We start from the raw sequence: 15,447 nt of genomic DNA, 5'->3' as shown, positions 1-15,447 counted from the left end.
TTTTAGACTCGAGTCAATTAGCAGTCTCTCTCTCTCTGTGTTTGTGTCTCTATATAAACAGGCTATGTGTGTAGATAAGTAACTCACAATTGTCTGTCAGTCCGTCACACTCTGTATCACCCAAACGGTAAGTGACACCTAATAGAGGTTATTTCTTTTGGGGGTGGTTAGAACGCGTAAATGTAAATGTTGTGTCGTTAAATCCTCCACCACCCGACGTAGCCAATCAGTAAAAAGGTGGCGTGTCACGTCAACAAAACGTGGCCAATTCGTTACTGAGTACAGCACCGACCGGTTGTTGTGCGTTGGAGAGTCAAACCCACATTTTAATGGGTTTAACGACACACATTAATATACTGTACATACGAGATCTAACCACCCCCATAAAAAATAAATCTGTATTATGGATATTGCTCGCGAAATCCTACGACTTGCTGAACTGGTAAGTCACACACCGCATGGACTGTGGCTTGCTAACCCCATGCAGCTGCTGATGCCGCTGCTATCATTTGTGGTAACCAGGGTGGCTTCAGAAATGATAACCTCATAGGTCAGTGGGGCTTTGCCCGCTCAAAATAAAATCATGAAATTTTTGTTTAGTGATTTGCTCACAATTTCCTTCACTCTGCCCTCCTGTCGTGTGTTTAGTGTTGTGTTTGTTGTTGTAGTTTCTTTGACCCGACTGGACATCTGTGGACAAAGAGCTTCATAGCTCATCAGATTCCTCCTGCAGTATAAATACAATATTCTGATTCTGTCATTAATTGGATCATAAAGACGGCAGCTTGCATCGCTGCAATGCCATCGCACAGCAGTCGATGGCTCTCGTAGGGAGATAGAGAGAGATATGGAGAGAGATGGAGAGAGATAGAAAGAGATAGTGAGATAGACCTTTCACTTTAAAATAACTATTATTGCCGCAGAGAGAGATAGAGAGAGGGATAGAGAGAGATAGACATTTAAACAACTTTCATTGCCGCCAGCAGCAACAGCACTGGAAGCGATTCCGATACGAAACATACAAAGTCACCAGCAAACAAATAACCGCTATAAATCCACGCGCTGTGGCGCTAAATGCGCCGCGCACAACAAAAAATGAAAGTCACGTGGTGGTGGTCATCGTGCCCGACACTGTGACGAGCGAGCGCTTCAGAAGGTAAACACGAGGGTGCCGTGCACGCTGGTACAGAGGGCTTTTCCGGCTCCCCAGTGTTCGAAGAAGACTGGTATGTGTGTGGTATGCGTGCTCCAGCCGGAGCCGTGCCTTGAGCAGGCCCCTGAACACTGGACGCACAGAGCAGCCGTCAGTGTCACCTTCCAGCATCTTTTTCCTCGTTCTGTACACCGCCATCTTCGCCTGAACACAGGCGAAGATGGCAAGGTCATGGCGCTTGTTAGCCAGGTAAGGCACCACCCCATATACGAAGCTGCTGTTGTAGAAGGGAAGCCCCAGTTTCCTGAAGATTTCCCCCAAAAGGTTTGAGCCGCTAGCAACCTAAGTACCGGTGGGGCAGATCCTCCCTGGCACCGCAGGAAATGCACAAATCTGTTACCCCCGGCGAGATTCGGCTGAGCCACACGGCCGATGGCAACGTGCAGTGTGCCAATCTCCACTGGAGGTCACCACAGCGTTTGGCTACGGGAGACTTGTACATTTGTTTCCACTGGGGGGCGGCCGCAATGAGGGGAGAGAAATGGTCTCTCCATTTTGTGTCCGGTAGGTCAGCCATGTCCCGGGAATACAGCGCCTTGACACAGCCACGTGTAGAGCGCTTTGTTCGGCGTGCTCTTCAGGGGCATGTTCCTGCAGCGTCGGAGCATCAGTAGCTTGCCGGAGTCGCTGTGGTCAGGGGGGTGCATGCAGGAGACATACAACTCCGGGAAGGAGGAGGAGGGGAGGGGGGGGAGGGCCGCCACCATCCCCCGCTTCAGGCACAGCTCCTTCATGGTGCGGAGCGACCTCTCGCAGCAGCTTCTCCCCGGCGAGCGTGGAGCAGAGTCCCGTGGTGCTGGCGATCTCAGCTGCGGCCTTCCACTTGCGCTGGTGGGGCCTGCACGAGGTCGAAGACTGTCCGCAGCCCTGCTGATGTGAGGCATAGAGCCAGGGTCCTCTCTCCTCTGATCCCCTGGAAGAGGCCATTGCAGAACAAGGGCTCGTTCAGGAACTGCGCGAGGTCGTAGGGCGCGTGCGTTCTGCTCCACTCGAAGCTCCGCCACGCATCCAAGAAGCTCTGGTGATAACCTGGTAGCCTCGTGTAGTCGACCAGGCTCAGGTCCATCAGGAAGAGCTCCTTTCTATACCCCAGGCACCCCCTTGCATTCCTCAGCAGGGCGAGGGCCGGCGACTTCCACGGTAGCTCCTCCCGGTCGTACAGTAGCCGCCTGACTGCCATGAGCCTGAAACTCATGACCCTGGCGGCGACGTCCACCAGACCCTGGCCGCCCTCACCCACCGGCAGGCAGAGAACGCCCGGACAGTGTTTCCCATGCCAGACGAAGTGCGCGAGTGAGCGGTTGACTCTGGTGAGTAGCCAAGCAGGAGGCTGGAGGGCCTTAGTCTTGTGCCACAGCACGGATGCTGCCAGAGTGTTAGCGACAAGCACTCGTCCCCTGAAGGACATCTGCAGAGCGAGGCGTGTCCATGTCAGTAATTTAGCCTCGATTGTGTTGGCCAGCTCGGTCCAGTTGTTCAGAGCGACGTGTGGTTTCCCCAGGTAAACGCCCAGGTACTTGAAGAGATAGAGATTTAGAGAGAGATAGAGAGAGAGAGGTCGACTTGGGGGGCGGGGGAGAGGACGACTCAGAGAGAGATGGCGAGAGAGGACGACTAACACCACCACTACTAACCACCACTACTACCACCACCACTACCACCACCACCCCTACTACTACCACCACTACCACCTCCCCACCCTCTCCCCGCAGGGAGTGACTGGCGATGTCTCGTCTCTGGCTGCTATCGCTGCTGCTGCTGCTGAGCTTGCAAGCGCTGCCATCTGATGGTGCCATGGAGCTGGAACCGGCGAAGTGCTCCTGCACTTGCTCGAATGGTGAGGCGGGTGTAGACCAATCAATTTCAAGGACAGTGCCTCGGGTGTAGACCAATCAATTTCAAGGACAGTGCCTCGGGTGTAGACCAATCAATTTCAAGGACAGTGCCTCGGGTGTAGACCAATCAATTTCAAGGACAGCGCATACATTATCAGAGTTGTCTTTTTGTTTGCATTTTGACCGCAAGTGTTGTGGTTAATGCAAACATGATCCTTTGTATAAATGTATAAGTTTTGTTGCCAGGTAAAAGGGTAAAAACATATTACTATATCTTGCTACTGGCAAATGAGGTCTCATAATGTTTATGAGCTTACTTAAGAACGTAACATAAACGACTCAGAGGGAGACAGAACGACTCAGAGAGAGAGGCAATGGGGCACAAACCAGGGGTTATATATATTGAGTTAATGTGGAGAATATGGGGAGAGATATTAGGGAAGATATTAGCAAGTCAAAATTAATGAGAACGACTCGGAGGGAGACAAAACGACTCAGAGAGAGAGGTCAATGGGGCACAATCCAGGGGTTATATATATATTGAGTTAATGTAGAGAATATGGGGAGAGAGATTAGGGAAGAGATTAGCAAGTCAAAGTTAATTAGAACGACTCAGAGAGGCATAACGACTCAGAGAAAGACAGAACGACTCAGAGAGAGACAGAACGACTCAGAGAGAGAGAGAGAATGGCTCAGAGAGTAGCCGCGCCAGTGAGACACACAGCCTGTAGGATATCAAGGGCCATCGATACATCTAGGCTAAGGGAGGCCATGTTGGTGATACCTCAGCCCGTTATTGTAAAGGCATCAAACAGGTCAATGCAACTCAGAAAGTCGGAGGGTAACAGCCAAACGGTAGGCAGGATGGAAGCATCACAGCAAGTTATGACTAACCTGGTGAATAACGTCCTTCCAATGGTTGCTCAGCTTATGTCGATCTTCTCGGTTGAAGTTGTCTCTGTGTCAGTGGCGGCTCCTGCAAAATCTCTCAGGGGGGGCAAATGTCTGGATGATTGATAAGGATAAGGTCCACCCATGCAATGGATAAATTAACAGCTTAAGCATGTAAAGGCAACTTCACTTCTTTAATTTTAATGAAAAATAAAGTGACTCTTACAATACATCTTGTTTGTTTCTATACTCACTATTATTACAATCCACTCAGTTTTTTTTATTAGAGATTCCACTAGGTGGCGACAAATAATATTGTTGACTGAAACGTTCTTACGTATGATGACGTAAGCACGTTAGTGCGAGCCCTCCCGGAAGCCATAGAGAATGCATTGGAGCGCCCGCCGTTCTAAAAAAAACATCTTTGAATGTAAGTCTATGGGAACACTCTGGGCGATTCTCAGCCAGAGTGAAATCGCCCAAAAAGAGGCAGAACTCCACAGAACGTGACATGAAGCTGATTGGACTATATCCAGAGGCACAATAACGGCTAGCGTAACTCTGGTTGAATGACATTGGTGGTGCGTCGCCCAATCGCCCTAATGAAGAAACCGCCCCTGCTCTGTGTTTATATATCTGGATGGCTTCATGGATAAATCTTTGATGGTAGCCAGAAGGTTTGCAGAGTACCTTGTCTCGGAAAAAATAATGTCGTGTGAGCCCACTGCGTTATAACAATGGTCAGCCACGACAGAGGTATTGGTTCTGCCGTGTTTCAAATCTGCTTTGTGTTCGCGGACACGGTCCGAGACATGTCGTTTTGTTTTCCCAATGTAACTGCTACTGCAGACGCCACGGTACTCAAGTCCGCCTTCACAGCCAAGCTGTCGACGCCCAGACCGGCGTCGGGATTGCCCATAAAGTTCGACATGATACTCACCAACAGCGGGAATCACTACAATCCGAGCACGGGCAAGTTCACGTGCGTCTACCCGGGCACCTACTACTTCGTGATGCACGTGTGCGTGTTCTGGGAGAGCGTGTACGCGAACCTGAAGAGAAACGGGGAGGTGGTGAACAGGTACCACAGCGCTTGGGTGCATGGCTGGCCTGGAGTGGCCGTGAGTGGTGGGTCCGTGCTAAGTCTCAAGGCGGGGGATCAGGTCTGGTTGGAGGTGACGGGTGCCTACAACGGTATCTTCGTGCGCAATGATATAGACAGCTCCTTTTCTGGCTTTCTCCTGTCACCCGAGTGAATCAGACTTGAGAGTGCAACAAAGGGCGTTTGCAGGTAGAATTATGATACTATAAATCTAAATGCATAATTTTCTGAAGGCGATCATCATTTATAATCACTTTGATTTCGGAATAAAAAAAAACTTCATGAATTAACAGTTAAATTTGAATGATTTAAAAAAGGCTTCACGCTTTTCTGGCATAAAATGAAGACATTCTATAACAAGGCATAAAGTCTGCATTCACTACACAGACGTGTGGTAAAACATTCAAACTTGCTTTAATACTGTACGCACTATCCTTGAAACTGATTGGACTACACCAGAGATAGCCTCCTTCGTGGCTTCGTTTCACCACCAGTGTTAGACCAGAGGCTGCCAAGAGGAGGACAGTACATGGACAATGCAAACCCTGAAATTATCAACAGCTCCGGTTAAGCAGTTATAAAAAATGGGGCCCTTTTTGCCAGTCTTATTGAATACCTTTCTACTGGTGTAAGGATAAATCTTTACTTAAAGCTTTCGTGACTGCAGGATTTCGTATTCTTTGGGTCTTTCGGTAAAGTCACGTAGATAGGTAAAAAAATGACAAAAAACTAGGACGTTTCGATCGCAACACAAGCGATCGTCATCAGGTGGAGATGATCGCTTGTGTTGCGATTGAAACGTCGTAGTTTTTGTATAAATTTTTTTACCTATCTACGTGACTTTACCGAAAGACCCAAAGAATATAGTATAATGATGTTAAGACATCCTTGGATAGCGTCTTCGTAAGACATTGGGTTTACATGGATATTATAAACACCATAACCGCCACGAGGGGGCAGTACTGCATAAGGATAGCGAGGCTGTGGCCTGCTAGATGGTAATTGGTTGGAAGGTTTGAAAGAGGGGGAAGCCAGGAATACAGGTAGTCCCCGAGTTACGATGGTCCGACTTACGATATTTCGATTTTACGATGGCGATAGCGGTACGACAAAATTTCCATCAACAACCTAACATCGTTCAAGTATGCAGACGACGGACAGAATCTTGGTGAGTACAGTAATGATATGTTACGATACGTTCAATGCATGTATTATACGTAGCTTTAGCGATTTCATTTTAAGGTTACCACGATACGATACGTTCAATGCATGTTAAAAGTCTTTTTTTTTAGCAGATAGGATTGTTTCCTGAAAAAAAACTTTCTATTAATTTGCAGTTCATATAGGTAGGGTAAGAATTTACCTTGTTTTTTTACTTTACATTTTACTGTGCAATACAGTATTGTAATTAATACATACATACAGTATATAGTTTATACAGTACGGTACTGTAAATTGCTCTGTTTTGCCAAATTATCACCATGCTGTAAGACTCCTGGGTAGGCTAGGCCATTTTCGACTTACGATATTTTCGACTTAAGATGGGGTCGTCGTAACGCATCTCCATCGTAAGTAGAGGACTACCTTATTTGAAAGAGGCAATAAGGGGGAGGATCCGTCGGGGACTGTTAGAAGGGCAGCAGAGAGATTGGTTAGAAGGAAAGCATGGGCTAGGATTGGAGAGGGGAATAGGGAGGAGAAAAGGGAACAGGGAGGGGGGAACGACGGGCGCTCGGGAGAGAGAAGAAAGGGAATGGAGTTGGCTGGTGGTAGCCACTGGACGTTGTTGTTGTTAAGACAATAAACTTCATCCAAGATGTGACGCCTTTGGAGGCCTTCATTGCACTGGCAATCAGGGTACCAAAGAGGCATATTTATGCATTTTTTTCTTGAAAGTATTTTTCTGTAAAAGTGAGATTCAATAACTCCGCGCACACCGGAGCCACTAACCCCCATAACAAAGTTGACAACTCGCTGCCGTTAAGGTTTGTGAAGTGACGATTCTGTAATCTGTAAAGTGTATTCCTAAATGTGATTAAAGTGCACTCCTAAACTCTTTTATTGTACTGGTGTTTTTGTTGTTGTTCTCTCGCTGAGATCGCAACGTCTGTCGTTCTTACCAAACGTCATCGTACAAAAAACCCCTTAAAGAAGAACCGACCTCGTGGTGTTTGTTTGCAACATCGGAGTAAAGGCGTCTCTGGGTTTGTGTGCAAGACAAAGTTACATCTGTCGCAGAAGCCAAAAGAGATGCTCGCATTGTGAACACCGATTCTCAATACACCAAAACCTTGCCCATCGTGGGCGGTTCATCAGCATCACATCCATGTGCAGATAGCCCCGTAGTAGTTGGTATCCACTGCACATTTCGTCATTTGTTACCACTTTCTTTTTTCTTGTAGTGCCAATATGCTCAAGTAGAGCCACATCTTTCTGGTAACCAACCTCTTTTGATGTTGTCGTCAAGCCATTCTGTTAGGCCTTACTCTCCGTCTGATTCCTTACATTTTTCTTAACCACACACTTTTAATTTCCCTGTTGTGGTGTGGGTGAGGGCGAGAGGCCGCAAGCGTGCCCTGAGTGCGGCAAGGCCTTCTCCCTGCGCTCGGATTTAGAGCGAGACTAGTTTTTGAATTGTGTATACCGTGCCAAATCCTACTCTTGATTTTTTAGTTTTTCCTAAACTCTAGCTAATTCGTCAATTACTCCCTCAATATATGGTATTTTATATTGCTCAACGAAGTGGCTTATCATCGTCATCACGTGTACATTATAGCAGAATGCAAATAACTCGAAATGCGTGATGTTGAATATAAACTAAACTATATTTATTTTACCAGGTAAGGCCCCACTGAGCTGCAATGTGGTAGCTCTTTTTCATAAGCGATGTGGCTATCGCAAATGTTAGCTCAACGAAGTGGCTTATCACATGGAAATGGATAGCAGCCAAATCACTCTGAACGCGTGACCTTGATTCTAAATGTGGAGGGGAAAAGCGGAGGACCCGGAGAAAAATCCACGCGACCACGAGGAGAGAGAGAAAGACGCAAACTCCAAATCTACAGCAGCAGGCATTCTCAGGGTCGGGATCCAACCCACGACCTCCTGCACACCAGGCGAGGTAGTTAACATCTCGCCACACTCGTCGACGCGTGAGCGCGACTGAACATCAACAACGTTCGACGGTCGTGAGCTGCACGCGGATGACAGACTTCCAATCGTCGAGCGTGGTGGTCATCACTCGACTGGTAAGCTGTGCGTTACATTAGCTCCAATAATATATAGCTGTTGAATCGATATTACTTGAATGTCGATCGACTAACAGGAACTCGGTAATGTTAATTGACCGTCGATTGAGTTGTTGGTGGAAATGAAGATACGCACAACGAAGACTTTGATATTCAAGTTGATTTCAATAACAAAATACTGGTAACACTATGTAACACGATTTTTGTCCCTGGGTAGTAAGTGTTATTTACTAATTGATTATGCCTAAAAAGTACAGAAAATGGCTATTATTCCCCACAAACTTTGTGACCAGGACCGTGATAGTTTGAAATGTACCTATTTTCAATGAGAAAACGTGGTGTGCATTTGTGTCTTTCGTTCACGAAAGCTTTAAGTCAAGATCTCTTTACTCTTCTGTAAATCTTGATTTGAAGATTGTACATTTTCTTCAAACTTTTTTTCACCTTTCGCTTTTGCGTCTGAGGAGAAGAAATATGGTGCACGTGCAGAAAAGTATTCATATGGTACGTAATGGGTTTCCAGGAACGGAACCCCAATGTATAACATTGCGCCTACAGGAAACGAGGGGTTCGACTTACGACGCCTCGACTTGCGGCCATTGCCCAGGAACCAATTAGGTCGTAGTCGCGGGGGTCGCCTTTAGATTGCCGTTTTTGCGCGGAAATCTAATAATAAAATGGCGTTGCACCTCGTGCCGAGTTACTTTATTATTACAAGTGTAGAGACACAGTTGGATGTCTCTGTGGGTCGTGCTAATGGCACGTGACCGGAAGCCGGCCTCGATTGGACGAGCTAAAGTTTAGAGATGGGCGGGGCAGCTGATGTTGATGTGAACCTTTATAAACAGCTTGCCCTCAGAGACGAACCTCCCTGTTCCTGATGACGACCGCTTGTGTTGTGATCGAAACATTGTGATATTAGTATTTTTGTATTCACTTAATTTTCATTTTTGTTATTTAATTATAACATTTTCTATCTACGTGACTTTACCGAAAGAACCACAGAATATGAATTCCTGCAGCCACGAAAGTTTTAAGTCAAACTGTAACAGACTGTTGGGGCAAGTGCTCTTAGTCGCGAGCAGCAACGCACTGTGGCAACACGAGGGGGTGGGTGGCCAGCACCACGCCCGGCCGCCTTTGTCTCCCCCAGTGGCGTTGTTTACGACACCACGCCCGCCCTCTTACCCTGAGGCTGCACCCATCTCAGGCCTATATAAGACCTTGTTTCAGTACCTTTCTCTCTGTCACCTGAAGACGGTCGCTTGTGTTGCGATCGAAACGTCGTGAGCTATTCATTTTCTATCGACGTGACTTTACCGAAAGAACCAAAGGGTATGGATTCCTGCAGTCACGAAAGCTTCAAATTAAGATTACACCACACCCTTGCACTGATAACTATTTTGAGGCTGAGCGACACACACACACTGGTGCTGTGTGTGCACGAGGGGCGATGGGATTGGACTTTGCGCGTTCCACAGCTAATTCCAAATATCCATGATTCATTTCAGGCCTCTGACCACAATGGGGATCACTGATCAGACGAATCCAAGCAAACAAAGAAAAAAATCCCCCGTGTAGCCTGTAACAGACTGTTGGGGCAAGTGCTATTAGCGAGCAGCACCTATGAAGGCCGGCACGGCGCACGAGGGGGTGGGTGGTCCAACACCACGCCCGGCCGCCTTTGTCTCCCCAGTGGCGATGCTTTTACGCACCGCACCAGGCTGAGTCGACCTAGGGGAGGTTCAGATAATGGTCACTGGGTATTAATTCTAGATTTGAAGCTTTCGTGACTGCAAGGAACCATATTCTTAGGTTTTTTCGGTAAAGTCACGTAGGTAAAACATCAAAATTAATATTTTATTTTATTTTCATTAATTTTGATGTTTTACCTACGTGACTTTACCGAAAAAAACCTAAGAATATGGTCACTGGGTGTTGGTGACCGTGAGCGGGAATCGAACTCGGGTCGCCGGGTTCGCAGAGCGGCGTAGCGCTGACCGCTTGCACCACCGCTCCCCCACCACCACCACTACTTGTCAGACGAATTCGGGGCTAATCACCAGCGTCGTGACCCCCGTGGTGGAGTCCCGTGGTGGAGACCCGTGGTGGAGTCCCGTGGTGGAGACCCGTGGTGGGGTCCCGTGGTGGGGGTCCCGTGGACAGCCCACAACGGGGGTCTGGGCATTGCTGCTGCTCTAAGGGACCCCCCGCGTGAACGTTTTAGACTCGAGTCATTTAGCAGTCTCTCTCTGTGTGGATGTCTCTATATAAACAGGCTATGTGTATAGATAAGTAACTCACAATTGTCCGCCCGTCGCACTCTGTATCATCCAAACGGTAAGTGACACCTAATAGAGGTTATTTTTTTGGGGGTGGTTAGAACGCGTAAATGTCAATGTTGTGTCGTTAAATCCTCCACCACCTGACGTAGCCAATCAGTAAAAAGGTGGCGTGTCACGTCAACAAAACGTGGCCAATTCATTACTGAGTACAGCACCGACCAGTTGTTGTGCGTTGGAGAGTCAAACCTACAACATTTTAACGGGTTTAACGACACACATTTATATACATACGAGATCTAACCACCCCCATAAAAAATAAATGTATTATGAATGATATTGCTCGCGAAATCCTACGACTTGCTGAACTCGTAAGTCAGTGGGGCTTTGCCTGCTAAAAATAATTATATTTTAGTTTAGTGATCAGCTCGCAATTTCCAACACTCTGTCCTCCTGTCGTGTGTTTAGTGTTGTGTTTGTTGTTATAGCTTTTGTGACCCAAATGAATATCTGTGGACAAAGAGCTTTATAGTTAATCGGATTCCTCCTCCAGTATAAATACAATATTCTGATTCTGTCATGAATTGGATAATAAAGGCGGCAGCTTGCAACGCTGCAATGCCATCGCACAGCAGTCGATGGTTCTCGTAGGGAGATAGAGAGAGATAGAAAGATGGAGAACGATGGAGGGAGATGGAGAGAGATGGAGAGATATCAGTTCAGTTCATGTATTAGGTATAGCCCTGTGAGCCATTCGGCTCTTGACTCGGGTGCAACCGCAACAAACAAAAACATGAACAAGAAACATCTTAAAGTGACTACGCCCAACAGAAAAATCCAGGAAAAAACAGCAAATTCTTCCAGAAAAAGCACCGCATATCAATGCTGTGTGCAAAAATCCCAGTGGGATGCAAGTCAAACAATAAAAACCATAAGACAATTTCGATTAAAGTTATTAGTCTAACTCTGTACTACAACAAACAAATATGGCTAAACCAAAACGTTTTCGAAATCACCAAAATAAAGCTATAATGACAATGTAACAGTGATCATAGGAACTGTGATTCAAATTTAACATATACATAACATGTACGACCAAACTTTGCAGCCATAGAAGGCAGCATTAATCACTCCATAACAGCAGGAGTATCAGTAGGAGTATCAACATTTTTCAATGCACCTTTAAAGATCAGCACACTATAATAAAAACTGAAGATCATACTTTGCAGTGGTCATCCGGAGCGATACATTTGATTTCAGGCCACTGAATAGCAGTGGCAGCTAGGGGTGTACAACTCCTCTAGAGCAGTTTTGAGTGAAGAGAGAGAGGGGTTGACTCGGGGGGGGGGGGGGCGGGGGAGAGGACGACTAGTGGTCGCAACCGGGTACCTGATACCCGTACCCTACCCGATACCCGGCTACCCGTACTCAGCCGGGTACGGGTACCCGTTTACGACCCTGGTGCGGCCGGGTACGGGTAGACCGTGAGTCACTGGTGAGTAACTGATTGTCACTCATTTCCCAACGTCTTGTCTCTACTCACAATTCAAGTTCCTAGAATCAACCCACCCGCGCCTGCAACATGGCTTCATCCCAGAGGTCGCAATCAGGTACCCGATACCCGTACCCTACCCGTACCCGGCCGAGTATGGGTACGGCCGGGTACGGGTACCCGTTTGCGACCCTGGTGCGGCCGGGTACGGGTAAGGAATCAAAACCCGTTTGCGACCTCTGCTACCACCACTACCACCGCCACCATTACTACCACCTCCACCACCACCCCTACTACTGTCACCACTACCACTACTACCACCACCACTACCACCACTACCACCCCACCACTACCACCACTATCACCACTACCACCACCACCCCACCACGACTACCACCACTGCCACAACTACCAACACCACCACCACTACCACCACCACGACTACCACCACTACCACCCCACCACCACCACCACTACCGCCACTACCACCACCACCCCACCACCACTACCACCACCACCACTACCACCACCACCACCACGACTACCACCACTACCACCACCACCCCTACTACTACCACTACCATCACCACCATTACCACCACCACCACTACCATTACCACCACCGCCACTACTACCACCACTAACACCTCCTCACCCTCTCCCCGCAGGGATTGACTGGCGATGTCTCGCCTCTGGCTGCTGCCGCTGCTGCTGCTGAGCTCGCACGCACCGGCAGCTGCTGGTGCCCAGGAGGAGCCGGGCGTGGCGGAGTGCCCGGGCCAGCGCTGCGCCTGCGGTTGCGCTGGCGCCGCGGGCATCCCCGGACTGCACGGGCAGCTCGGAGCCGCGGGCAGAGACGGCAGGGACGGTGAGGCGGGGAATAGGTGGTGGTGGTGGTAGTGGTGGTAGTGGTGGCAGTAGTGGTGGTTGCGTGTGAGTGGACCCGCGTACTGAGCCCTTTACTGTAATTATTTTTTTTAACGCCAAGAAATGTGGGCCATTGATTGTGACCACTGAAGCAAAGCGACTCGATGAACATTAAAAAATAACGCAAATTTCATTTGCAGGGGGCGTCGGTCCACCCGGACCAAAGGGAGATGTCGGGAATTCCGCAGTCGACGGAGCGAAAGGAGAGCCCGGTGAGAGTGTGGATGACTTCGTCGCAACGGGGTTACGGCAAGATCCGACACCCGTGGTCCATCCGGTGCTCGTGCGAGCTTCGTTGGCTTTGGATTGCCAAGCGAATATCCAGCAGTGTTGTTATGAGGTCGCACTCATTACACTGCGCAGAGCTCTTGCCACGAGAGAACCGCGATACCGCGCTGCTGATCTCGCCAAAGGAGCGTTAACCATTTTCACCCGAACTCTGCTCGTCCAAGCAGCAGTGGTGGCTTTTGGCTCAGGCATGGAACAAAGATGGTCACCGCATTATGCACTTTCAGATGAGGTTCTGCGGCCATCTGGAACGCTCTTCTGATATTAGGAAGCCACCGGGGCCATGCTATTTTAAATGTACAATTATGATTTTTTCTTGTAAACTGCTTTTTGTGTTTATTTTATCCTTCCCCTGCACCTACGATTGTCACGCTTGGCAACGTACGCTGCGAAGAAGCTCAACAAACATATACGCATACATATGCCGAATTTCATATGTTCAGGTTTTCCGGGGAGGACTGGAATGCATGGCGAGTTAGGGCGTCCGGGACAGCCTGGCATGAAGGGCGACCCAGGCGACTGCGCCACGATGCCCAAGTCCGCCTTCACAGCCAAGCTGTCGGCGCCCAGACCGGCGTCGGGATCACCCATAAAGTTCGACGTGATACTCACCAACAGCGGGAACCACTACGATCCGAGCACGGGCAAGTTCACGTGCGTCCACCCAGGCGCCTACTACTTCGTATTCCACGCGTGCGTGTACTCGGAGAGCGTGTTCACGCACCTGAAGAGAAACGGGGAGGTGGTGCACAAGTTCCACAGCGCTTGGATGGGCAACTGGCCTGGAGTGGCCCTGAGTGGTGGTGCCGTGCTGAGTCTCAAGGCGGGGGATCAGGTCTGGTTGGAGGTGCCGGATGCCCACAACGGTATCTTCTCGCGCAGTGATATAGACAGCTCCTTTTCTGGCTTTCTCCTGTCGCCCGAGTGAATCGGACTCGAGAGCGCAACACGGGGCGTTTGCAGGTATAATTATGATACTATAAATCTAAATGCATACTTCTCTGAAGGCGATCATCATTTATTAATCACTATTTGATTTTGGGATGAAAAAAAACTCCCTTTATGAATGAACAATTATATTATTTAAAAAAGGATTCACGCTTTTCTGGCATAAATACAGGTGTTAAGATGTAAAAAAAAGAAGACATTCTATAACAAGGCATAAAGTCTGCATTCACTACACAGACTTGTGGTAAAACATTCAAACTTGCGTTGATACTGTACGCTAGGCCTCAGTAAGGTAAGGTAATTTACCCTTTTACCGGGGTAAGGTAAAAGGTAGGGTAAAGGTAGCTCGGAAGAATTACCCGGTAGGTTAAAGGTAGCGCGAAGTATTACCCGGTAAATACAGTACCTTGTTTCCGCTAAAAGCTCCATGGCGCAGTCCGTGGCTTCCATTTAATAAGGAATATGTAAAATAAATACATTTTAAACACTCTTTTATGAAATGTACGAGTAATGGTAGAACTCCACGACTCCAGGAAGTGGCCCCGAAGCTTGCTATAGCATAAGGGGCCGTGGCCAATTACAGCCAACGTCAGTTTACCGTGGACAATTAGACCCAAGCCAAAACATAACATACAAAAAAGAATGTTTAAAAATATATATTTTAAATTTTTATGATAGAATCTAGTATTGTCATCAGTATGACATAAGTATACCACGTTTGCAGTCGACACCACATTGGGAAGTGGGTTAAAATTGAGTAACAATATTTGAGGATACAACGACAACAACAACAACAACAAGCGTGTAAAATTGGAATCATCGAGAATATTCTATATGAATATTATTTTTGAACCATAACAAAGTGGACACATAGCTTGCCATTAAGGTTTGTGAAGTGACAATTCTGTAATCTGTAAAGTATATTCCTAAATGTGATTAAAGTGCACTCCTAAACTCTTTTATTGTTTTCGTTTTTTCAGTTTCATTTATTAGGTATAACCCTGTGAGCCATGCGGTTCTTGACTCGGATGCAACCGCAACAAAACAAAAACATGAACAAGAAACATCTTAAAGTGACTACACGCAACAGAAAAAAATCCTGGAAAAAAACATCAAAGTCTTCCAGATAAAACACTGCATTTCAACGCTGTGCAAAAATCACAGTTGGATGCAAGTCAAACAATAACAACCATAAGATAATGTAGATTAAAGGTATCAGGC

At 47.6% G+C, this 15,447-nt stretch overlaps 2 protein-coding genes across 2 annotated transcripts; both read left to right on the top strand.

The window, feature by feature from the left end:
• On the top strand, positions 1 to 7,097 carry LOC133360575 (complement C1q and tumor necrosis factor-related protein 9A-like). Its single transcript, XM_061579375.1, has 3 exons — positions 1 to 127; positions 2,926 to 3,050; positions 4,789 to 7,097. Exons 2-3 carry the CDS (start codon positions 2,939 to 2,941, stop codon positions 5,193 to 5,195), a joined length of 519 nt encoding a protein of 172 aa, XP_061435359.1. The 5' UTR covers positions 1 to 127; positions 2,926 to 2,938; the 3' UTR covers positions 5,196 to 7,097.
• A 3,401-nt stretch (positions 7,098 to 10,498) lies between these two features.
• Positions 10,499 to 15,185, top strand: LOC133360567 (complement C1q tumor necrosis factor-related protein 5-like). The gene is made up of 4 exons (XM_061579362.1): positions 10,499 to 10,629; positions 12,732 to 12,931; positions 13,131 to 13,202; positions 13,722 to 15,185. Exons 2-4 carry the CDS (start codon positions 12,745 to 12,747, stop codon positions 14,204 to 14,206), a joined length of 744 nt encoding a protein of 247 aa, XP_061435346.1. The 5' UTR covers positions 10,499 to 10,629; positions 12,732 to 12,744; the 3' UTR covers positions 14,207 to 15,185.
• Positions 15,186 to 15,447: the final 262 nt, after the last annotated feature.

The sequence above is a fragment of the Lethenteron reissneri genome, chromosome 69 (assembly GCF_015708825.2).
Source record: "Lethenteron reissneri isolate LAM-NWPU_2019-01 chromosome 69, ASM1570882v1, whole genome shotgun sequence".
NCBI lineage: Eukaryota > Metazoa > Chordata > Hyperoartia > Petromyzontiformes > Petromyzontidae > Lethenteron > Lethenteron reissneri.
Note: the sequence above shows the minus strand (reverse complement) of the source record. Positions and strands in the feature narration are given on the sequence as shown.